We start from the raw sequence: 27084 nt of genomic DNA, 5'->3' as shown, positions 1-27084 counted from the left end.
ATTCGCGAGCCGGTTGATACTGAAGGAAGGTTCGGTACCAAGTTTATTTGGATCAGCTTCCTCCTCCGAATCACAACCTGTAAGTATTATTAATAATTGTTGCTTTTATGTGTTTTTTAGCATGTTAATAAGTATTTGTGTGTGTTGTGTACGTTACGCTCAGCGCAGCTTCTAGGTCTCCAATGTCAATGTTTTTGAAATATGTGAAATGTTTGTCGATGTTATTGGAGTTGTCATAAAGAATAGAGCAATAACTTGTATTATACTACAGGGCTGTTGAATGCTTGATTCTGATTGGTTGAGAACGTTCTAAGGTGTGCAATTATTTTCAGGGAAACGCACGGCTAAAGTAGTTCCAGGCAGGTCTTGACCGCATTACAGTTCCATATCACTTCGCGTAGTCAACTGTAATAACGGAAAATAGGATACAATTCATAACAAGAAGTGACAGCGACAAATCCACTTCAACTTCAAGAGGAAAAAAAATGACAGACTATTTTGATTTTCCGGAAGTAAATTGTAATATTTACGGTGAACATAAACATTTTAACAACTGGGCGACCGCAGTATTGGATAGCTCAGATGAAAAAACAAATAAACGGAAGAGGACATCAAAGGCAGCCGGCAACAACAAAAGACATAAAACAATCAGCGAAGAACAGCTAGACCGACTCCAGGGCGAAAAACATGAAGAAAACACCCAAAAAACAACAGCTTGGGCTGTCAATGTGTTTAACGTGCAGTTTAATTTTAATAAATAAATTCGTTCGAATTAACGAATGAATTATAACGTATGAATTAATAAATAAATTAAATAATATGACGCTAACATGATTTTCTGTCTCTCTAATAACTACACTAATAACTGCATTAGTCTGCTGTCAGTGGCTCAAACCTCCGTTACTAACTCTAAAATGACGTTTTGGAATTAGCAACGCCTCGAGGCATGGGATTAGATGCGTAAGAAATTAGTCCTACATACAAGAGCGTTTTAATGACAAAAACTTGACAAACGTCTAGAATCACATCATCTGAACAATGTTTCGAGGTGTGGTAACTGTAGTATAAGCGGAATAATTGACTCCGGGCCGTTGAATTATTAGAAAATAATGCACACCGAGGTGTAACGGCCACTCCGCTTCACGTCGTGACCGCATTACCACCCCGGGTGTGCATTATTTTTCTAATAATTCAACGGCCCGTCGTCAATTATTCCTTACGTAATGCAGTGCTTTATCAATATGTTTATGCGTTGGGCTAACGCAAACAATAACTGATTGGGTGTTTACCACCGAACTTTGGGCTATGATCGCTAACATAAATCAACTCAAATTCCTTCTCTGATTTAGATTTTTTTACTACAAAGAGGTGATGGGCGTTCCGTTTCCGACAATCTCTGCACAGAGTATACCAATCACAACTGACTGGGTCATCTGACCAATCACCGCAGATTAGCGTCACGCAAAGGAGGGGTTTGGAAAAATGAGTCGTTGAACGAATCATTTGGGAGTCGGTGAGCAAATCAGGAAAACATAAATGCATATTATAAGACAACAAAAGTGTTTTTTGTCATTGCATGCATGTAAAACTGTTGTTGGGGACTCCCAAAACAATATTAGGAACATTTTAAATGCCATAATAGGTGCCCTTTAATGAGTTTCATTAATATGCATCAATGCAGCAGTTAGTTAACATGATAAACGTTTTAATCAATACACAGAAGAATCAATAAATGGCATGTAAAACCTGCATTACCCCATTGATCAAGTAAGAAACACAGAGCGAGTAGGAAAGACTCCAACAAATGCATAGTGCTGAAGCAGATAGCTAGGAGACGAGCAAAGCGGTGCGTGGTCGTCATGGTTACAACTTACGTGGCTGTTGAGCAGCGAACTTCTCTGACTGGATAAACCTTCAGACTTTTGGAGCGTCTCAATCGCCATTTCAATCTAATAGACCAAAGAGCAAAAGAATAAAGGACAACAAAACAAAAAATGGAGGGAAAACAAATCAAATGTAGACCGCAGCGACAGAGCCGTACTGAAGATGAGCAGCAGAGAATCACCCCACTAAAGCATCCCAGACACCAACATCACACACTACAGAACAGCGGATACACTCATCCACAATCACTGACCTCGAACATTCATTAAACAGAACATATGAACTGAGGAGTTTGGCTTTTACTCTGATATTTGGACATTACCAAACCCCACCACCAGAGGACGTTTTCAAGGAGGTTTTCCTTCAGCAACATTCATAATAAGACTGTAATTCATGAGGATCCCTGTCCATTAATTGGCTCTGTAACTGTACTCTCGACCCCATTGACTTCTCTTGTAAGTGAGAATAACATGGAGTTACCTGGTATATTCCTATAAAATACTGATTGAGCACAAAGCATGAAAATGACCTGAACTGAAATGCTTGTATTTTCGGGACCCTTTGGAGTTGTAGTTGTAGCATCTTTTGAAAGAGACACTTTGGGCTTTATTTCCCAAGTATCACAATTAATATTTGTTGTTATTTATTAAAGTTAGAGAAGCTGAAGTTTATAGTAATGGACATATTTGGTGCTGAACATGTTTTTATAATGTAAATAAACAATAATAAAAGTGCGAAGACACCCCATAAATACAATGTTCTCAAAGTCACGAGTCTAAAGAAGTTTCGTTTCTAATCTGAAGATGATTTAATAATAAATGAGTTCCTGCAGCTTTAATCTCTGTCAAATCTCTAGAAGTGTTCAGAGTCAAATTAAGCTCCGCCTCTCAAGACGACACTAAATCTGACGGCACTGCTCGACTATTATGAATAAAACTGCGCCACATTTTTAAAAACAGACTTTGGAGACGGGCTGGTTTTGTTTATGAGACTCTAATATATCAGATCATAAACAGTTTTACAACATGAATGCTGCTCAGATTGCAGTTTGATGAAGAACGAAGGCGAGATCTCATGTAAACAATGGAGAATATATCAATATTTCTCACATTTATGGACAAAAAGTGCTCTTGGATGTTTTTAATGAACGCTTGTCATGGACGATTGACCCAAGTGTGTATCGCATGTTTTCATAATAAAAGTCATGTTTTGATATCACATGTTTTCATAATAAAAGTCCCGTTTTGATATCGCATGTTTTCATAATAAAAGTCCCGTTATGATATCGCATGTTTTCATAATAAAAGTCCCGTTATGATATCGCATGTTTTCATAATAAAAGTCCCGTTATGATATCGCATGTTTTCATAATAAAAGTCCCGTTTTGATATTGCAAGTTTTCATAATAAAAGTCCCGTTTTTATATTGCATATTTTCATAATAAAAGTCCCGTTTTGATATTGCATATTTTCATAATAAAAGTCCCGTTTTGATATTGCATATTTTCATTTGTACTCCTGCACAAATAACTCAATTACTGTTTCTGGAGGATTACTATCGTGAAACAGAGATCGGATGTCAATGTTGAACCCTTTGACCTTTTGAAGAGATGTATCATCTGTTAACATTAATTACATTTATAGATGGTAAATTATATATTAAATGTAAGCAGAGTGGCGTCACCACCATGTGCGGGTGATTGCGTATCAACAGGTTAATGACCGCATTAGTGTTGGCAAGTCCAATTTATTTTAATGGATTGTCGAAAGGACGATTTCAATAAGCAGGTTAAAGACCCCCTCCAGTGACAATCAAGTTTTTAACCTCGTTTACATGTCCAAATGGTGTTTTATATATGCTAGAAGACATCCCATGAGTGAAATTAGCAGTCAACGCCATGGCTGAGCGTTTTCGCCTTGGAAATTTTGTACCAAAAACAATCTCGAAAACACGGACTGAGACAGCCAGGGTTTCCTAAACCTAAAGAGCCAATCAAACCTAAGGCTTTCCATATCACAGTACGGCAAAGCTAGGAGTATCAAGAGAATCAGGTGCAGCTACGTATCGGTATTTTGCGAGACATGTTCTGTTTTCGAATGCAGAGTTGCGAAAGGACAAACCTTCATGTATTACCAAAGGATCTGAAAATCCAAGATAAATGGGTGCAGTTTATTTGGAAAAATCATAATGTCCCAGCAAAACTTCCATAGAAAACTCTAAAAAGTTTGAAAAGTTTGCAGTAGTCATCGTTTTGATTTTTTTTTTTAAAAGGTTTTGCCACTAAACTTATATTAAAGCCCAACGCCGTTCCATCAATTTATCCTGGGGACACAGCGAGTCCGAGCTGCAGGCGAGCGGTGCAGGGGTGAGTGGAGATGGAGGCGAGGACTCATTTGCATATTCATACAAGCGCGCATACTAAATGAGGCAAAGGTGTAAAGTTATATCGAAGTGATTTTAAGCATGATTCGAGCATGATTCGAGAATATACTAAACAAAGAGCATCATACAAAGAGTTCATACATGCGATTAGTCACCTAGAATTAAAGATTAAGCACAGTATTTTGGTTTATCCTGGGGTTTAACGTTCATAAGTGACCCGTTGATGCATTGGGAGTGATGTGGGCGTCTGTGATTGGAGCTCACCGTGGCGGGGGAGGCTCTAGTTGTCTGAGTGTGAGGGGCGGAGCCATCCATGGAGTTTCCTCCAATCAGATAAGCTCCTGAGCTGCTGATGATTTGGCCTCCAGACAGGCCCATGGCCAGACCGCCGTTCCCGTTCCCGTTGTTGGCCATACTGTGAGTCGTCACCACAGTGCTCACCTGAGCCGAGCTGCCTTGTGTATCAAAGTAGTTCCCGCCGCTGTTCTGGTTGTACAGCTGCGGTTCTGAGTACGAATACGTCCGCCTGCCAATAAAACAAAAACACGTGAAATTCTGCTGCTAGCTGAATTTTTATTTTTCTATAATGATTTCTGACATTTCTTTTAATTATATCAGCACACACGCTTTTCTTTAGTTGACTTGAGAATCATAATAAGTCGTGCCTTTCAGCTTCAGGTGAGAGTGCTGTTTCCATGGATACAGAAATCACCAAAGCATCACTATTTTCATAGAGAACATTGCTTTTCATTGCCATTATGATATGTGCTTTCTTCTTTCAGTTTGATGGCATTTTATTTATAATAGCCAATTTAAAAGATCTTGGCTTCTCGCTGAGTGACTTTCTAAATATGAACGAGCCGAAGGTTGTTGAACAGAAGAAGCTCTTTCAGCTGACCCGTGTGGAGGGACACAGGTGAATTTCTCAAAGTGCTTTTCTGTGGTACAAGTCACCGTTTTTTGGGCTTCTTTCTTCAGTAAAAAGCACATGATCACAGACCGCTCTCAGACCTCTTATAGCGGGCGCTCATCAATACCTGTGGTCATTTTCAGGTGGCACAATTGCCTCGCTCATGTTTGCTGCCCTCATGGGCCACATGTTCAGAGTCGGCACGTTTCAGTGACACGAGGGACTGGAGCGGGCTAGTCCTGTCCTGTACGGCCAGTGTTATTACAGCTAACTAAATCTAAAATACTATTTCATATCTCCAAAACGAACTAAAATATAAATAGTCAAATTCATTTTAGTTTGTGATATTCTAGGGTAAATATGGGCAAAGTGGGACTCTTTTAATTATGATCCAAACACACATTAAACCTAACATTACACCTTTTGAAGAAAGCTTAGGATGTCTTCTACTTCAGTCAAAAGCAAAAATGAAGAAGTGCTCAATAATGGGAAGTGGAAAGTGTTAAAAGGACAGTACACCCAATAAATGAGAATTCCCTCATCATTTACTCACCCTCATGTCATCCCAGATGTGTGACTTTGTCTTCTTCAGAACACAAATGAAGATTTTTAGAAGAATATTTCAGCTCTGTAGCTCCATACAATGCAAGTGAATGGTGACCAGAACTTTTAAAGCTCCAAAAAGCATATAAAGGCAGCATAAAAGTACTCCATAAGTGGTTTAATCCATGTCTTCTGAAGTGATATAATCTGTTTTGGGTGAGAACAGACCAAAATGTAACTCCTTTTTCACTGTACATCTTGCAATTGCAGTCTACTGGAACGATTGTTGCTTTATTACACGTTTTAGTAGAGCTCGCCGAGTGCTAAATGGCACTGGGAAATATAATCTAGTTTGAAATCATGATCACCAAGGTGACTGCTGAAGTCAAGATTTCCAGTAAAAAAAAGGACTTAAATATTGATCTGTTTCTCACCCACACCTCTCATATCTCTTTTGAAGACATGGATTAAACCACTTATATCCTGACTTTTATGTGCTTTTTGGAGCTTTAAAGTTCTAGTCACCATTCACTTGCATTGTATGGACCTACAGAGCTGAAATATTCTTCTAAAAATCTTAATTTGTGTTCTGCAGAAGAAAGTCACACACATCTGGGATATTGCACTCACAAAGCTTTATACTTAGGAATCGATCATACCACATTTGGCCATTTTTACATTTTACCATAGACGGAATGCACCGAATGACCTCTTCCACTGTCTGAATTGTGCATTGAAATGACCAATGAGAAGATGTTTAATCAGGCTGGCTGTTTATCAAGTATCTTGTAAGATTGTTTATGAGAGCGTTTTTCCATGCAGTTTTTGGAGATGCATGCTTTTCATCAGACAGCAACTATATATACAGTTAAAATGACGTTTGATCGGTTTCCATCGCTTTGCGAATGTCTAAGAGAGAGAGAGAGAGAGAGAGATGGATTACATCGACACTCGTTTGCTCTTTACTCCTGGACCTCATCCTTGAATTTTGCCACCTGAATTCCTCAACCCCTATTCAACAACCTGACTACTGAGACCTGAATTTCACAACCTGAAATCTACAAAATCTTTTCAAATATTGAAAATTGACAGCAAAATTGTTCGATAACATAAAATTACACTCAGTATTTATTTATCATTTAATAATCCCCTTTTCTCCCCAATTTGGAACGCCCAATTCCCAATGTGCTCTGAGTCCTCGTGGTGGCGTAGTGACTCAATCCGGGTGGTGGAGGACGAATCTCAGTTGCCTCCGCGTCTGAGACCGTCAATCCGCGCATCTTATCACGTGACTTGTTGAGCGTGTTACCATGGAGACGTAGCGCGTATGGAGGCTTCACGCTATTCTCCGCAGCATCCGCGCACAACTCACCACACGCCCCACCGAGAGCGAGAACCACATTATAGCGACCACGAGGAGGTTACCCCATGTGACTCTACCCTCCCTAGCAACCAGGCCAATTTGGTTGCTAAGGAGACCTGGGGCCGGTTGCATAAAACTGTTTTAGACTAGTCTTACTAGTTAGTCGTCTAAAATGTTGGTATTAATTTTTTCAGTCAGTTGAATAAAAACTTAGATCAGTCTAATTAAAGACCAAAATGTAAGACAGCACACCTCAGGCTAACTTTTGTTTACATTCCATTTTGCCATTGAAAATAACTGTCACCTGAGCCAGTGGGGACTGAAAGGGGCTTGAGTTGAGACTTGGTTGAAGACTTTGACTTTTTTTTTTATTATTTGGTTTAAATCACTAAATGTGTCCATTAAAATACATTTTGAAGCATTGTAGTCCTCTAATAAGCAAATATTCTCCGCAAATATGCAAATGTCTTACTAAAGACAACTGTGAGCTTGTTTTATGCAACAGGCTTTCTATGGCGTCTTTAGCTAGTCAAACTAATTGTTAGATGCAGTCTTAAGTTAATGGCTATGTTTATGCAACCGGCCCCTGGCTGGAGTCACTCAGCACGCCCTGGATTCAAACTCACGACTCCAGGTGTGATAGTCAATACTCACGGAGATACACAGACTCCTACACTCAGGCTTTTTTCAAGATCATGTATGCTAAGGCTTTTTCAAATTCAAGTTCTGGTGACGCCATAACCATTCTCAACCGGAGTGGTAGAATGGTGAGTACGGTTAGCTAACCATGCCAAGAATTCTGGGCCAAGAACGGTTTATAATCGTACTGCGCCGAACCGTGCTCCAGTCACCATTCGATACTCCATGGTGAAAAAGCGGCTATTAATTCTCAAAAAAACATTGCAGTAATTTATTTAAATTGTTATGTTTTTCTTTTGATCAAATAAAGTGCTGTCAACAGAGCTTTACAATATTAATGTAAACATTGAAGAAAATAATATACATTTGAATTTGATTGTCAAATTGTCATTCATCTCATCCCAAAAATCTCAAATCGTGAATATTTGCTGCATAGCACCATACTGTGGTTAGGTATGGAATTAACATCAATATATCGTTCCAGTTTATCGCACAACCCTAATATTCACCATTTTTAGCTTATTTTTTCAGGTCTAGGAATCTAGAAATTAGCCTAAATTTCCAGATAATTCCAGGGTTTCTTTTAATGTGAACACCCTGGATAGTACGTAGGACAACATTCATATAAATGAGGGGTTTTATTAGTATTTTTGTGCTTTTTGCCACTTTATTGTTGTTTGAGACCATAGAGGGAGGGGCCACAGCTACTGACACTGTTTTAATTTCTTTATAATCATATTCAGAGAGCATATCTGCCATCGCATCCCTGTAAGCCGCTTGAGATGCATGATGAAACACTCACATGTTTCCGTTGGTGTAAACGCCATTGTTTTCCTCCTGAACATACTGCACCTGTGCTTGGTACACATGCTGGACCTGTTGAACAGTCTGCGCCTGTAAACACACAACACGCAGTTACACTGACAGCGACTCACTCAATAGACTAGAATAAATGGATGTGGATTCAAAATCAAGCCTATACAGCCTGATAGAGAGGGACAAATAGCAGTTGCATTCTGGTAAACTGATTGTGACTGGTCAATCATGGCAATGTCTCACCTGTTGCTGGACAGGCACCTGAGATGCCACCTGCTGCGAACTGACCGCAGGCTGCACAGGCACGCTGGTCTGAAGGGGTACGGTGGACGCGGAGTCAGCGCCTGCCTCTGGGGTCTGCATGGCGCCTTAAAAACACAACCAAGCACTTCCTGTTAGTGTCGGTCAGTCTATGGCATTAATAAGCAGGGATACTAACAAACAAAAGGTCATTTTGGAAAAGTCTCTGGCCACTTTCAGAAGACGGCATTTGTCTGCCACTAAATTGGGTTGCAGGTTTCTTCAAATCACAAATTTAAGAAATGGTAATCGTGAAGTTTGAATAAGCAAACACCATTAATAAGCCTTATCATACCAACCCTACCCCAAAACAAAAGATCCTTAGGTAGATAACTTCCTGTCCTCTACATGGCGTGATCTCAGCTTACATTAACATACTAAAGTACCGTGGATGAACTCTACGTGTCCAGTGCAGGATGAGTCAATGAGTACAGAATGCTGCCCGTATCCACAGCAATAAATCAAGTTAATATTTAATCGTCTCCGTGGATTTCTCTAGGCTCTCACGCTTTAAGCCTGTGAGATTTCAAAGGCAAGAGTTCACAGGTAACGTTCATCCTACATACGTGGCAAAACAATCCCCCTGTACGGTCATCGCTCAACAAATGGAAAGCGTTGCATCTTTACGTAAATAAAGTTTGCATTGGTTTTCAGCTGTAATGCAGCATGTAAACCAGTTGTGTTTGAAGCCCAAGGCTTCCACGATCTGGTCTCTCCAGGTTAATTACCATGGTGCCTCCTGACGGCAGAGTGTTTCTCCCCTGAGACCTCCTCCTCTTCCTCTGTTCCTCATTTACCTGAAGGGTGCAGGTGGTGTTGTGTTCAGTTCCCGTCCCCCTCAGTGCTAAATGTCTGATTACCCAGCATTCCTGCCTCACACATAATCACAGCCATTTCCAATGCCTACACTAATGAGTCAACAGATTCTGGTGCAAGATGATGCTATTACATACTCTATTCAATGAAATGAACATTTTGAGCCAACGTGGATTGCTGTTGTATACTATTTTCCCCCAAACTCGACCACTTTCATTCTTAATTGGATTTTGCTTTATACTTACAGTACATTCAAACTCAGACTGAATTCGAAGTAGGCTAGTTGCGAAATGATGTGACCTGTGATCGCACTCCATCTATATTGATTAACTAAGTTGCTAGGCAACCATAAACGGCCTACAGTTAATCAATGGAAGAACAGTTTATTCTGATTATTATTAATAAATGTAACCATTTATTGAACAAGGGCTGCACAATTAATCGAAAAATGAATCGCAAGTGCGGCTCCCGCGATTATGGAATTGTGAAATACTCTTATTGTATATTTACAGTTTACACTGTGTTTCTTCAGTGCTCGAGTATTCCACACATGTCTGTCGAGTGGTGAATCAGAGACTCTTGAATTAGTCTACAGTTCTATCAGTGATGACAACCGATCCTAATGCGCAAGTTTTAAGGCCTATTCACACCAAGCCCGTTTTTTCTGCGCGAATGTTCGTTCCGGACGAGTTGTAAACGAGCAATGGATTCCTATGACGCTATTTACACCGGGTCCGACAAGTCGTCTGCTGACAGGTTCCTGAAGGTTTTTTTACCCTCCTTTGGACCGAGATTAAAAATGTATCCTGACCAATGAGATGAGAGCCTTTTATCATGTTTCCAGAGTCGCTGCTGCAGGTTGATCCAGCACATTGGATAAATAAAAAAATTACATAAAAACCTTCGTCATCTTCAGTATCAGTATCGTTCAGTATCATGCAATCAGATGTTGATTAGGCTGTCTATACGGTCATCTGCAGCTAGAGGGCGCTTGGAGCCGCATGTCACTTCTTATCCAGATCACAGAAAAAGTGCCGATGCACACATCAGAGATGAAGTGGGCTCAATGTAAACAATGTTGGAGCATTTCATTATAAATGAACAATGTTTTCTGCCGACACTGCGATAGTGTGTTAAAGTACAACATGACAACAAGCACTGTTGATCTCCTTGTTTCATCCCAACCTACAAGTACGTCAGTGAGCGTCAGAAAAGCACGGATGCATATTCAGCCAAAGGTCCGAAATATAACATAGTATTTCCCCTATATGCATTCAGCAGAAGCATACCGCTGCTGTTAAATTAGGAGCGTCGCTGTTGAAATTTCACATGGTTCATTAATGATTCATTAATGGTCCTTTATGCAATATAACACTTGTTAGGCCCCGTCAGCTGTGCGCTTTCTACACTGCACGCTGTTGAATGGTGATATGAAACAAAAGAAAATGCGCGCGCACAAAAATACATCCACATGCTCACAGTGACGTCACTGTTTAGCAGTCCAACAAAGGCTGTTTGTGACTGCGTGTGCACAACGAAGAATCAGGATAACTGACAAATTCGCCGTGGGATTACAATAAAATGTTATAATCCCTGCATGTGGGTCTGTGTATCTCAGCGAGTACTGACGCTGACTTTCACAGCTGGAGTCACGAGTTCAAATCCAGGACGTGACTCCTGCCAGGTCTCCTTGGCAACCAAATTGGCCCGGTTGCTAGGGAGGATAGAGTCACATGGGGTAATCTCCTCGTGGTCGCTATAATGTGGTTATCGCTCTTGGTGTGTCGCGTGTGGTGAGTTGTGCGTGGATGCCGCGGAGAATAGCGTGAAGCCTCCACACGCGCTACATCTCCACGGTAACGCGCTCAACAAGCCACGTGATAAGATGCGCGGATTGACGGTCTCAGACGCAGAGGCAGCTGAGATTCCTCCTACGCCACCCGGACTGAGGCGAGTCTCTACACCACCACGTGGATTTTACCACCCTGGAATCGTTACTGGATCCGGACTCTTTAAATTCCTTCCGATTCCCATCCCTACTCATACATGTATAAAAGTTATTTTTACCAATAGCCTTACTCATTAACAGTAATTAAACTCTAAACATTGCCTAAATGTATTAAAATACCCTGAACTAAGAACATTTTAAGGGGCCAAAACTTGCATTCCTTAATTGTAATAATTAAAATTAGATTTAAACAGTCTGCTACAGGCATATATTATTTTGCGATATTAACGTTAACGTTTAATTGATCGTTAACTCCCATGATTATAAATACTGCACCAAATTACACGAGTAAACATTCAGCTTTGGCAGCCGAAATTTATTAACAGAATTTGATGCCTTCGAAGCATGTTAGAAATCTTTCTTATGAGGTTTCATTAAAAGGCAAACAGAAAACGCTGCATTTGTGAAGTCAGTGACTGGCCACAGCTTCCGCAGGTTTTGGACACAGTCGCACTTCCCCAACACATGATGTATGTCGTCTTGACTCGCCCCACCTGCTCTCTGTGACCGTGCATAAACAGGCACCTGTCTGAACCTCCTCCTCCCCCCTCAGCTGACTTCACCTCTTATTCATCTGCTCCCCTGTGGGCCACTTAAACCCGGAGCTTCACTGAACAACTGCAGCCTCAAAAGCAGAGGGGTAACAAAGGCCCGAGAGGAGGGCAACTCTCGCTCTCTCTCCACCCCCACGACCCTGAATGAAGGGTCAAACGTGCTGCATTATTAGGATATCAGGGCGTCATACAGGTCTGACCTAGACTGGGTGATTTAAGCTAAAAAAATCTCCTGTTGATGATATTCTATTTAATATAATCCTATATATTGGTATTTATGCATTTGCTTTGAATTTTTACATCAGAGGAACCATAGTTTAATCATTCTAGGTTTCATATACGTTAGACTAAATTGACAACATAATGTTGATCACACAACAAATGTGTGTTCCAGTGAGTCACTTCCAATTCAAGTCAATGGGGTTTAATCTGTAAACATTAAAATACTGTTTCACAAGTATAGACACAAGACATAAACAATATGTGTGTTAACATGATTTTACTGTCATTAAATCACTTACTAACCACATCTGTGGAACGATAGAGACAATTTTACAACTTCGTTGCCATGACGACATAACACTGTAAACCCCAAACCCTAAAATGACCAGTTAAAAACTACTATTTAAACAACGTTACAGCTGAAATAATACATGAGTTTTAACAGTAGAATTAATGGAAGTGCTTTAATAAAATTATATGCTTAACATTTTTCCAAAAATTGGCCCATTGACTTCCATTGTAAGTGCCTCACCACCCCTAAAGACGTTTTTTACTATTGAAGTTTAAGAGACCATATTAAATGATCAGGGCTTGATTTTCATGACCGTGCTAGGCGCAACGACTGTGTGCTACGTCTTATCCAATTTATAAGAGCGTGCTAATACTAAGCGCAGTTTTCATGCCAGCGCAAGTGGGCATGGGTGGGAGTGTTTGCGCTATCTGTGGGTGCATTGTAAGTTGAAGGAGTGGCGCAATTGGCTATTTTCCTGTTTAGAGAGTTTAGAAAGCTATCGATCCCTTTTTATACTAGCCATGATTTGTGTGTCAGTAGATCAATATGATTAATAATAATACTAAGTATAGTGCCTTTCCAAAGCTCAAGGATGCTGTACATACATTAAACATAAAACATACATTACAAAACAAAGAGCATAAGCAGGCGAGGAGGACGAGAGACAAATATAGATAGTGTGTATTGTGTATAGATCATTTGCGCCAAATTCTTATGAATGCGCTGTCTGGTGCTTGACAGGGCAAGGACTATATAATAGGATGCAGATGGTGCAATAACCAGAGAATGAGCACACAAAATAAATTGCACTTGATCCAGCCCATTAGAGCACTGCATGCGCAATTTCGCCAATCACACACGCATCTAGATTTAGCGCATGCTTGCACGGAAATATCAGAAATGTGCACGTATGGTGTATCACACACCGCTGTGCTTAATGCATATCATTCTTAAAATAGGGCCATTAGGTTAACACTTATACTTAAGGATTGTGAAATTAGTCTAATGGCATGGTCTTTAGGAAAGATAATGGCCGGGGGTCTGGGTAGCTCAGGGGTAAAGATGCTGGCTACCACTCATGGAGTTCGCTAGTTCGAATCCAGGGTGTGCTGAGTGACTCCAGCCAGGTCTCCTTAGTAGTGCTGGGACGATTCATCGACATCATCGATTACAAAAATACGTCGATTTGCATAACATGCGCCGGTGCGTCACATTGGAATAATTAAAATGGCAGCGCCCGGATTAAGAACAAACTGCAGCTAAAAACACTCGCCCATGGTGATCTAATGCATGGGAATATTTTAGCCGGAGACTCAACCATGTGGTGCTGTGCAAGATATGCTAATTGGAAATGGCTTATCACAGCCGTACAACCGCCATGAACGAACACTTGAAGCGAAAGCATCCCGGAGCGCTTGTCAAGACTGCAGCACCGTAAGTCCGGTTTACTTTTTGTCCCCACCCAAACATGATATAGTATTACAACACATGTTCTAGTCACATGTTAGCAGTAGTCCCTTAAAATAGATTTTCTAAAGGTTTCCTCATCATCCCATGTTAAAAGTAATTTCTAACATGCTAACGTAACTTTACACCAGGCGTCATCTAATTTTGTTATTTGGCCGTTTTATATTTTCTGTTTACTTTAACGGCCATGCAGCGAGTAAATCAATCGTATATGCGACCAAATTAAATTTCACACTCTGCGACCAAAAAACTTTGTTATTAGCCACTGGCAAGTAAATATTAACATTTCACTCGCCAGTGATAGTTGTGTAGTGTCCGAGGCCCCTTTACTGAATAAAAAGCTGGATTCAGCCTCGTCTTTCCCTGCATGATGTCTCATGAGCGCGCAGGAAAAAAGAACTTACGTCTCATTCACTTGAATCCGGAGCATCTCAGGACACCGCACCGCGGACGTCACAAGAGCAGATGAACCACTTCTCTCACGCTGTCTACAGAGACTTGCGCCAAACTCCCGCCAAAATATAAACAAGGTATAAAAGAATTCATTTTGTGAACGCAAAGCGCTCCGGTTTCACTTTACAGCCATGTAATGTCAAATGTCTGTGGTCATTGTGGGTTTATTCACACATGCAGTGAGACAGAGGAGATGCTCGACTTCTGTGGACATGATCAAATGCAAGAAACACAATCTCAAAGTCTTCAGGAGAAATAAGAGCATGTGAGTTAATCAGAGAGCCTTAAAATAATGTGTGAAAGTGAACAAATTCAGGCAGAAATATTTTACTCTTGCATAATATAATATTTACATTTACATTTATGCATTTGGCAGACGCTTTTATCCAAAGTGACTTACAGAGCCCTTATTACAGGGACAATCCCCCCGGAACAACCTGGAGTTAAGTGCCTTACTCAAGGACACAATGGTGGTGACTGTGGGGATCAAACCAGCAACCTTCTGAGTACCAATGTATTATACAGAGCACTTATTACAGGGACAATCCCCCCGGAGCAACCTGGAGTTAAGTGCCTTACTCAAGGACACAATGGTGGTGACTGTGGGGATCAAACCAGCAACCTTCTGAGTACCAATGTATTATACAGAGCACTTATTACAGGGACAATCCCCCCGGAACAACCTGGAGTTAAGTGCCTTACTCAAGGACACAATGGTGGTGACTGTGGGGATCAAACCAGCAACCTTCTGAGTACCAATGTATTATACAGAGCACTTATTACAGGGACAATCCCCCCGGAACAACCTGGAGTTAAGTGCCTTACTCAAGGACACAATGGTGGTGACTGTGGGGATCAAACCAGCAACCTTCTGATAACCAGATTACCAGTTATGTGCTTAGACCACTACACCACCCCCACTCTGCCATGGTGGTATAATATAATATAATAACAAAACATTGAAAGTCCAAAGGATCAAAAGTCAATTGGACAAATAAGAGAGATATTTTAGTTATTTAGACATATTTTGATCATTAAAGTATTATTTAAAATTTTATAATTTTATTTGACTGTCATTCATATGTTTTTGAAGCCTGAAAAGGAAATCATATACCCTTATTTTATTATATGACCCAAGATAAATGTGTATGAAGCACACATAGTGAGTTTGTATGGTTCAATCATTATATTCGTGAAACAGCTTAAACAGACAATTAATTATCATAGTCCTAAAACAGTAATCATAGTCGTAATCGCAATAATTTGTTTGACAATTCATTGTCAGTCAAATTTCACAATCGTGACCCCTAATTTTCATTATTATGTTCCACCTTGTGAATTGTTTTGTTACAAATGTGCACGAAAAACAGCTTGTATCATTATTAAAAATGTGATTTCATGACATCATCTAAATTAATAGAATGTAATATTTGTAAAATCATAAAAAGCTAAAATGTGATTAAAAGCAAAAAGCAAAATCAAAATATATTATATTGTGTGAATATATATGAAGAGGATTCCTCTCAGTGTGCTTAATATATTTTTAGTTACATTTTGTGTACATGTCGTCAAAATTCTGGCGAGTAAAAACTAAAATTTACTAGCCAATGACGATTCTTTCTCCAACATGGTCATAGAGGGGTTGCCATGTATATGTGAGAAAATGGCGTAAACTGTTACAGTCTGTAAATCATTTATATTATATTTCTTGCCCCACTGAGATTTAATGCAGATTGCACAAGTTTTAGTAAAACATTTGTGTTACTCAAATTGCACTATTTTTACTGTAAAATGATTTTATGTTGGACTGCTAAACTCGAGGTTGCCCAGTGTGTTGATATTCCTCCTGAAAGTGACTTGAATTTTACATTTTGTTTCATTTATTTTGTTGTTGGATTGCTAAAGGTAGATTGCACTTTCCTTTTTCTCCAATTGAACAAGTTCTTACTTAAAATCTCTCCAAAATAAAATGAATGTTGGACTGTAAAATGGAGATTACAGTTCAGACGGGGTTATTTTGCCCTGCAGTGCACACTTTGTTTCTTGTACATTTGTTTGTGTTTAAGAGAAGATAATTTAATAAATATTGAAATATTAACGACAAGTTTTTTATATTTATTTTGGGTTAATTAATTGTTATAGTAATCAAGAAATAATAATAAAAAATCTTTAGACAAATCGGCAAATTAGTCGTTAGATTAATCAACTAATCGGAAAATATAATCGTTAAAATAATAATCGTTAGGTGCAGCCCTACTCCTTAGCAACCATATTGGCCCGGTTGCTAGGGAGGGTAGAGTCACATGGGGTAACCTCCTCGTGGTTCTCGCTCTCGGTGGGGCGTGTGGTGAGTTGTGCGTGGGTGCCGCGGAGAATAGCGTGAAGCCTCCACACGTGCTACGTCTCCATGGTAACACGCTCAACAAGTCACGTGATAAGATGCGCGGATTGACGGTCTCAGACGCGGAGGCAACTGAGATTCGTCCTCCACCACCCGGATTGAGTCACTACGCCACCACGAGGACTTAAAAAGCACATCGGAAATTGGGAGAAAAAGGGGAAAAAATGACTAGGAAAGATAATGGCCAAATAAAAACGACATTAAATCATTGCAACATTCAGAATGTTGCTTAATTTTATATCACCAGCAAAATTATTGCAAATATATCATGCATACATGCCCGTGTATAAATGCCCGAAAATCTCTAGTATGAATGTGCTTCTGCAGAATACAGAACGAGGTAACAACAAAGAGATTTGAAGAGATGTTTAGCGCTGCCAGGGTGGCCCACGTTATAAAAAAACCCCCAAAAATAAAGCATAAAATAGAGACTCTTGATTAACCTTAATTTAAAAAAAATGTAAAAGCTCTGAGAAGATCTCGTCTCTGAGCAGCGTCCACCCACACACGCGTGAGTAATGAACCTCGGCGGGTTTAGCTTGAGATGCAATGAAATGGATCTGAATTATTTACTCAATCAGCATCTCTTAAAGAGATTGGAAAGGCAACGGGATACTGCAGACAGGTGGCACAGGCCCATTTGAACTCTACACCTGACTGTAGATAAGTGGTAATGTGAGCTGATAACTAGCGGCTTCTGACAGCCTGTCCTCTTGGTTTGGCCATTAACGGAGTAGTGGGGGAAGGAACCGAGCGACAGAAATAAAGCTAAAGCTCTGGACCCAGGAGAAACACATTAGTATCTTAAGTTCGTAAGATGGTTTGTTTGTTTGTTACAGTGGAAATACTCGATGCAAAAAAGATTAGTGACAAAATCAGGGCTGAGTTGAAACAAATGTATATTAATAAACCTCAATTATTTAGTTCTTACAGTGTTACATCAATACTTCAGAACTCTGTATCAATTCTTTATTGTCATGTGCATTTATTTCAATATATTACACTTGTAAAAGCTGTCACAATTAACTTATCATGAAAAGTGTCAATTATAGCAGTCCATGTGGGTCTACTCATGATGCATAAAAATGTCCAATTTAATTTATTTAGCAATCACAGACAAGACCATTGTTGCTGCGGTTTATGAATAATTAAAAATTTTAATAACAGCTTGTTTTGTATACTTCTAAGAGTGCCAATGTGATGTTGACTGCCTTGATTTACAAAAACAACTAATAAAAATAATAGTACATAGGGCTGAAACAATTAATCGACTTTATTGTCAACATCAAAAATAAAAGATTTTAGACATTTTCGTTTTCGAATAGTCGTTTGATGTCATTTAACGTAACATGAGATCACATTAAACTGTAATGATGATGTGTGAGAGGAGCACTGCAGTTCACGACTGATGAGTTACACAGATCACAGATGCACTCTCAACTTTCCAAACAGCTTCAGATGATGTACATCACAAAGAATGAGGGAATTATACAAAAATACCAAATAAAGTAAATACAGAAGCACTCTCATTGTGAAATAAGTGCAGCCAGGCGTTACATCTTTAATGCGGTTATATTTAATGCGTTACATCATTAATGCGGTTATATTTAACACTTTACATCATTAATGCGGTTATATTTAATGCGTTACATCTTTAATGCGGTTGTATTCAATGCGTTACATCATTAATGCGGTTATATTTAACGCGTTACATCATTAATGCGGTTATATTTAATGCGTTACATCTTTAATGCGGTTGTATTTAATGCGTTACATCTTTAATGCGGTTGTATTTAATGCGTTACATCATTAATGCGGTTGTATTTAATGCGTTACATCTTTAATGCGGTTGTATTTAATGCGTTACATCTTTAATGCGGTTGTATTTAACGCGTTACATCTTTAATGCGGTTATATTTAATGCGTTACATCTTTAATGCGGTTGTATTTAATGCGTTACATCTTTAATGCGGTTGTATTTAACGCGTTACATCATTAATGCGGTTATATTTAATGCGTTACATCTTTAATGCGGTTATATTTAATGCGTTACATCTTTAATGCGGTTGTATTTAATGCGTTACATCATTAATGCGGTTGTATTTAATGCGTTACATCATTAATGCGGTTATATTTAACGCGTTACATCTTTAATGCGGTTATATTTAATGCGTTACATCTTTAATGCGGTTGTATTTAATGCGTTACATCATTAATGCGGTTATATTTAACACTTTACATCATTAATGCGGTTATATTTAATGCGTTACATCTTTAATGCGGTTGTATTCAATGCGTTACATCATTAATGCGGTTATATTTAACACTTTACATCATTAATGCGGTTATATTTAATGCGTTACATCTTTAATGCGGTTGTATTCAATGCGTTACATCATTAATGCGGTTATATTTAACACTTTACATTTTCATTGCAGTTATATTTAATGCGTTACATCTTTAATGCGGTTGTATTTAATGCGTTACATCATTAATGCGGTTGTATTTAATGCGTTACATCTTTAATGTGGTTGTATTTAATGCGTTACATCATTAATGCGGTTATTTAATGCGTTACATCATTAATGCGGTTATTTAATGCGTTACATCATTAATGCGGTTATATTTAATGCGTTACTTACATCTTTAATGGGGTTATATTTAATGCGTTACATCACTAATGCGGTTATATTTAATGCGTTACATCTTTAATGCGGTTGTATTTAACGCGTTACATCATTAATGCGGTTATATTTAACGCGTTACATCTTTAATGCGGTTATATTTAATGCGTTACATCATTAATGCGGTTATATTTAATGCGTTACATCTTTAATGCGGTTATATTTAATACGTTACATCATTAATGTGGTTATATTTAACGCGTTACATCTTTAATGGGGTTATATTTAACGCGTTACATCATTAATGCGGTTATATTTAATGCGTTACATCATTAATGCGGTTATATTTAACGCGTTACATCATTAATGCGGTTATATTTAATGCGTTACATCTTTAATGATGTAATATTTAATGCGTTGCATCTTTAATGCGGTTGTATTTAATGCGTTACATCTTTAATGCGGTTGTATTTAATGCGTTACATCTTTAATGCAGTTATATGTAATGCGGTGCACCTTTAATGCGGTTATATTTAATGCGTTACATATTTAATGCTGTTATCTTTAATGCGTTGCATCTTTAATGCGGTTATATTTAATGCGTTGCATCTTTAATGCTTCTTTAACAGCAAATGATTAATCATTGTAATAATCGCCAAATAATCCTTAGATTAATCTATTATCAAAATAATCGTTAGTTGCAGCCCTAATAGTACATATAAAACAGCAATAAATAATTTAGCGAAACAGTTCTCAGCTTGTTTTGGATGTGTAGCTGAAGAATATGGATATGAATAAACACCTAAAATAAGTATTTTAATAAAAATGTATTGCAATTATGATATGAAGGGAAATAATCAACAACAATTATGATATTTCAGTGCAATAATTCTCACACAGATTTGCAAGTGTTTCAATTGCAATTCAATTACAATATTGTGTTGCATCGTATTGTGAGGTATTTGACGATACCCCGCCCTAATCGAAACACACATGTCATAATAATTCTCAAATTAACAGTGTGGTCTTCAAGTTTAAGCCTCTATTTTTGGACTCTAATTGATATTAAAAAATGTATTTTAGTCTCCGTTCCAAAATACCAAACCATGCACACTGAACATAGTGATTTCCCATGTTGCCTCTATTAGGTATCTGCACTGAGCATATGTCTGGTGTCCTGCAGCATCTCGCAGCACACACCTGTTTCTCAGTCTATAATGAAGACATCAGGGGAAGCGTCTCACAGAGGACACTGATGCAACTCTGAGAAACCCTCAGCGGTTTGTTTAGGTGTCGAGAATCACTGTGAAGCCGGTGTGGTTTGAAATATCTGGGAATAGGTCACATATCTGTATCCGTATTCAGCTGCTGCGTCGAGACAACAAAACGGATGTTTCTAAAAACTGACACTGGAAGTTTACGGAGGAGAAAACTACTAAACTATGCTGAGCCAGAAAACTAACTCCAACAATCAGAGCATTAGTTAGCATGAAAGACGCCGTCATTGGGCAACTGCGCCAATGAATAGTCATGCAGACACATTATAGGCCATTCGTTCCATTAAAGCAACATGGAATCAAAATCGACCCTGTTTATTTACTCTATTAATTATTTCCCTTTGTATTGCAACTGCGATTGATTTCAATGAATACAATCTGTAGTACAGTTGCACGATGTTTACTATACTATACAGTATGAAGGGTACATTCAAAACTATCTGAGAACTATGTTCCAGAATATATTCATCCATCAATGATGACTGAAGTCACCAAAACCTCTTACTTTTCAACAACCTCTCAAGACCAATTTCTATGATCTAATCAACTTCCAATGGATGAAATCAAGCCTGTGGAAATAAAATGGATTGAGAACACGTTGAGTTCATGTTGACTTAAGCCTACTATGTTTTGGACCAAGTGTGCCGCACAAGCCCTCAAAAGTGAAGCCAAAACGTCTCGATCGCCCCCCGGTGGCTGGTCCTAGTATAGGTCATAAACCCCGCCTCCCCATGTTATTCAACGAGACGTGAGACCAACTAAACAATTAAATTACAATTCACATATCTTTTTTCCAAAGATAGTTTCTGTCATTTACTGTCGTTTCTATCACGTTGATGTCATTTCAAGTGTTTGTTTTCAAAATAAGTTTGTTTTTAGTTATTTGATGCTATAAAAACGCTGCTGTGACATCATGATTGACAGCTGTGATTGACAGGTTCTCTGAGTGAAGTAGTCACTGAAGCACCGACTGACTTTTTTCGGGATCTTCGGAGGACTGAGGAGATTGGAGCTTTAAATTTAATTTCTAAATTTCTATAATTAATTATTTCACACCGTCATAAGTCAAAAGTACAGGGCGTGTCCTTACGATTGATTCAGCGAGAGTGAGGGCGGGGCCTTGATTTCGCGGCTTTACTTCCTGCTCACTACTGCGCAGGTCTGGTCCCGAAATCGCAACTGCGCAGACTCAAGTCCCAAGATGTCAGCGCCATATCGGGACACTGGCGGCTTCAGTTCTCACCAATGGAAAAGAGCGAAGGGGCGTCGGCCATCTTTTTGTACAGTCTATGTTTTGGACCCATCGTCGATAATCTTGATTTACTGATACGGTATAAAACAACAATAAAGTAATTCAGCTCAACAGTTCTCAGCTTATTTTGAAAGGGTGGTTGACAAAGGCATTCGGTTGATCCACCCACAGTAAGTATATTAATCAATAAAAACCATCATATCTGCTGAATGCTAATATATATATGTGGAATTTAAAAAAGCCCTTTAACCGTGGCCATACGATGCCTCTATCCACGCCTACATTAGTTCTGTGTGGGTCACACATCCCTCTGCACTAATAAAGACTAACAATGGGGGGAAATATAATGTACCAGATGAGAGGACACAAATGATGGCTTGAATTTAAAAATGAATAATGTTGCATTCTTGTGGTCATTGATACAAATGAGGCTTTTAAGCAAAACTGACATTTGGTTTTAAAATGAAACCTGCTGCTTCAAGGATTCCCTTGAATTGGGTTTTCACTACAAAACTTATTTTTACATCTCAATAAGAATTCTGTACAACTCTCAACAATAATATCACAGGAATATGATCCTGGATTGATTGATATGTTGTGTTTATACACCGATCTTATCATTTATTAGTGGTGCACCGACCAGGATATTTGTGGCCGGTACCGATCTGTGATATTTTTTTAAAAAGTGCCATTTTTAAGTTATATTGTGCAGTTATACTTATATGCCCTACACAGTAAATTACAGTCACACTTTAACAAAAGGTTCCATTTGTTAACATTATTTAACAACATTACTCTAGTTAACATTAACTAAGAAACTTAATGTTAGTTACAACATATGCTTTTAAAATACTATCACATCAAATGTTGCCTATTCGTTAACATTAATGCACGATGAACTAACAATGAACAATTGTATATTAACTAACATTACAATTAATAAAGGATGTAAAAATATATTGTTCATTGTTTGTTCGCATTATCTAATGTTATCGAATTAAATCTTTTTATAAAGTTACCAAAATTACATTAAAACTACTTTACAAAAGGTCATTGTGACGCACTGGCAACCACAAACTATGAGAGCATCACACACAGTAGAGAGCCTTTCAAAAATAAGACTAATATATCCATTACAAGCTCTAAAACTGCTCCGGTGAGAAATCATTGATATCTATGATTTGTTTAATGTCTTTGCTGTTTTGCTGTAACACAAATCACTAATTATTAACCAAATGTGTGAAGACGCGGTGCCGTTATTGAAGGATAAACCGTTACTGTACATCTCTTATTAGTGGTATTGTGACCAACATTAATCAGATTTAAATCGGGATCCTCACAGAATAGTGCTGAGATGAGGGACTGATGAGATCTTGAGAGCGTGCATGTTTGATTGACACCGCGAGTAAGCATAATGCTCATGATTACTCAAACGTTCTCTATCGCTCAACACAACGTCTGATTGGCACGACTCACGTTACATCGTGCATTCTCAGATTCGTATACGCATGTTTATTTGTTGTTTAATCCGTTTGTGGTCTCTTTATCATGTCCATGCTCAAACTGCAGCGTGACAGAATAACTACCGTAATCAGGGGTGGACTGGCCATAGGGAGAACCGGGACTTTTCCTGGTGGGCCGGCCATGAAATGGGGCTGGCGATAAGATGAAACGGCCCCCGCGTTATGCCGAATGGGCCGCGACTGGCTGAAGAGGGCCGCAAAATGGCGCATCAATATGCAGAAAAGGACAATGGCATTGAAAACTCATGGCAAGACATATGATGCAACCTAACAAATTATGGTGGGAAAAATGAAGACGCTCCAAACACAGATTGCAGCTGTAAAGCACTGGCACAGTCCAGGAAACATTTGATAAATGACAGTGGGCACTTATATGAGGCAGTGTTGTAAATTAATTTGACAAGGTGTAATTAGTTTATATACAGGTGTGCAAATAGTCAGAGTGATAAAGACTGTGTCTCAAAAACCTAATGAGTTCCCTAGCTAGACAGCTGCCATTTTGGGGCATTATAAGGCATGACTGCACCTATGATGCCCAAACATTGTGACTTGATAGGCTGCACACAACAGAGCCTCTAAATGCCCAATATTGCTAATGTCTAATGGGTTTTCCTATGGTCCTATGTCTAGGTTGGCCAAGGGTGTAGGTTTGGTTTGAAAGTTGGTAGGGACATATAGCATGCATCATTTTCAAAATGTTGGTATTAAGAAAATGCGAGAGAGGCAAAATAACATTATTATCTCATACAAGTCTAATTTCTTATTTCTCTACCCCCACCATATTAATTATTAGCCTATTTTTATTTCTAAAGGATAAACAAATTAAGAACTGGCCAATGTGATATGCCGTCAACTTGGATATGTGATATGCGAAAAAGCAGAATTGTGTTTTTGACTTTTTGCACAAAAATATGCTTTTATAAATCTACTAATTTCAAGGATTTGACGTAAAATACCAATGGAGATCTGACCGCTTAATCACCAAAAAATTATTTTTTTTTTCTCCCCAATTTGTAACGCCCAATTCCCAATGCGCTCTAAGTCCTCGTGGTGGCGTAGCGACTCACCTCAATCCGGGTGGCGGAGGATGCATCTCAGTTGCCTCCATGTCTGAGACCGTCAATCCGTGCATATTATCACGTGACCTGTTGAGCACGTTACCGTGGAGACGTAGCGCATGTGGTGGCTTCATGCTATTCTCCGCGGCATCCACGCACAACTCACCACACGCCCCACCGAGAGCGAGAACCACATTATAGTGACCACGAGGAGGTTACCCCATGTGACTCTACCCTCCCTAGCAACCGGGCCAATTTGGTTGCTAAGGAGACCTGACTGGAGTCACTCACCACACGCCCCACCGAGAGCGAGAACCACATTATAGTGACCACGAGGAGGTTACCCCATGTGACTCTACCCTCCCTAGCAACCGGGCCAATTTGGTTGCTAAGGAGACCTGACTGGAGTCACTCACCACACGCCCCACCGAGAGCGAGAACCACATTATAGTGACCACGAGGAGGTTACCCCATGTGACTCTACCCTCCCTAGCAACCGCGCCAATTTGGTTGCTAAGGAGACCTGACTGGAGTCACTCAGCACACCCTGGATTCAAACTCTCGACTCCAGGTGTGATAGTCAGCGTCTTTACTCACTGAGCTACCCAGGCCCCCCTCAGGAAATTATTTAAAAAAAATCGTACAAACCACTGTGATTGGTGCCTCCTGAACAGCGTGCCACGTGACGACACTGTTTACACAACGCTTCAGAAGAGGTAGGACCATAATTTACACTTTAAAAATTATACTAGGGAGCTTTAAAAGTTGTTCAAATAAAATGAAAACATATAATAAATTAACATATTTTCTGTGTGGTAAAATTGCCCAAATGTTGGTCAGGACATATCTGATTTTCTGAAAGATTATGTGGACATGTCCCCATCATCCCTACCTAAATCTACACCTTTGAGGTAGGCAGCTAGTTAGGTTTGATGCACAAATATGTAAGTCAAGCCTATGCTGTCTATATAGGGAGCACAACAAGAGTTTGAGACACAGGCAATGGGTCAATAGCTTAGCAAGAGTAACTCATGCTTTATAACAATAGAAGACAGACAGAAAACCTTCATATGGTGCATTATATCCCACAAAACAGCCTTCAAAGCCATTCAGCAACATCTACAGGCAGGAAATTCAAATTCAAACATGTCATTAATGAGAAAAATCATTCTGACTCATTCACAGGCTAATGTGGCTAATGTGAATCCTTCACCCAGCTGCTGAAATGACTCAAATATGGACATTTTTACTCATCTAAAACATATTAAACGAGTTTAAAACATGGAAAGCACATAAAAACGCGGTACATGTCAACATAAACGGAGATAATGTGAATAAACCATGATGCTAATGTTAGCCGCTTAGCAACACCTGCTTCGTGAGAAAATGATGCTGCACCGATTTCATCGCGTTTCCACACAAAGATCTCACAGACACAGTTAATAGTTATTATTTTTATCCGATACAGATATATAAACGGCGTCAGGTGTCTTTCGCTCTTCAGGTGTGTAATAAATAAAAGCAGATAAGCGGAGAAACATCTGGACGCAAAACGGAAAGAACCAGAGAAAGAGCCAGCACAAACACCGCACAATAACACCAATAAAAGCAATCAAACACACACTATATTTCACAATTTACTCTAGTGAAAGCATACAGTTAAAAAACACACACAACTATAATGCAGCGGTTACATAGCGCACATGTGTATTTATAATCGAGCGGTAAATATTGATCATATTCACCTGGACTAGTGTGAGGATGAGGATGGGAGGAAGGTGCTGGTAAGGATGGAGCGGAGAGGAGGAGGTTGTTGTTGTTATTGTTGGTGGGTTACAGTCGCCAGGACTACGGTGACTATGGCGCTGCAGCGCAGGGCAACGGTTGCTATAAAGCGCGCGGAGCAACCAGCCTTGACGCTGCGGGAAAGAGGCGGAGTCTGTTACAGGTTCTTTATAAAGCTCTGGGCTCAACCAAACTTTACGCAGCACGAGAGGGGAGGAGTCTCCGCTGATTGACATGAAACCCTGACTGAAATGGGCGGAGTCAGTGAGCCACACGTACGGTCTCACGTAAGACATTACTGTCCCCTCGAATTTTATTTCTGAGGTAAATATTGTTTGGCTAATACAGTAAAAGCTGACTTCTCAGGGGAACCATGTCCTCTGTTATCAGTGCATTGCTAAGTAATTAAATTACTTTTTCATTGGAAAAAAGTAAAGTAAGGGATTACTCTACATTTTCAGTAATTTACAGTTACTTCTGATGTAATTGTGTTAAATACAGTATAGAGCAATTCT

General features: G+C 39.2%; 2 protein-coding genes across 2 annotated transcripts in view; one reads left to right on the top strand and one right to left on the bottom strand.

Moving 5' to 3' along the window:
• LOC127635583 (mothers against decapentaplegic homolog 4-like) overlaps positions 1–22196 on the top strand; it is a 50055-nt gene extending 27859 nt beyond the window's left edge. The window contains exon 13 of the transcript XR_007969494.1: positions 22111–22196. The gene's annotated coding sequence lies outside the window, so the exon portion shown is untranslated. The remainder of the gene's footprint in view (positions 1–22110) is intronic.
• Positions 1–26665, bottom strand: part of LOC127635572 (transcription factor RFX3-like) — a 38669-nt gene extending 12004 nt beyond the window's left edge. The window contains exons 1-5 of the mRNA XM_052115697.1: positions 26530–26665; positions 8781–8905; positions 8524–8615; positions 4531–4792; positions 1875–1949 (exon numbers count right to left, since the gene is read on the bottom strand). Of these exons, the coding sequence (XP_051971657.1) occupies positions 1875–1949; positions 4531–4792; positions 8524–8615; positions 8781–8900 (549 nt within the window). The 5' untranslated portion in view covers positions 8901–8905; positions 26530–26665. The remainder of the gene's footprint in view (positions 1–1874; positions 1950–4530; positions 4793–8523; positions 8616–8780; positions 8906–26529) is intronic.
• Between the last annotated feature and the right edge of the window lie 419 nt (positions 26666–27084).

The sequence above is a fragment of the Xyrauchen texanus genome, chromosome 43 (genome assembly GCF_025860055.1).
Source record: "Xyrauchen texanus isolate HMW12.3.18 chromosome 43, RBS_HiC_50CHRs, whole genome shotgun sequence".
Classification (NCBI taxonomy): Eukaryota; Metazoa; Chordata; class Actinopteri; order Cypriniformes; family Catostomidae; genus Xyrauchen; species Xyrauchen texanus.
The sequence above is the reverse complement of the archived record's forward strand: the minus strand, read 5'-3'. Positions and strand labels throughout refer to the sequence as shown.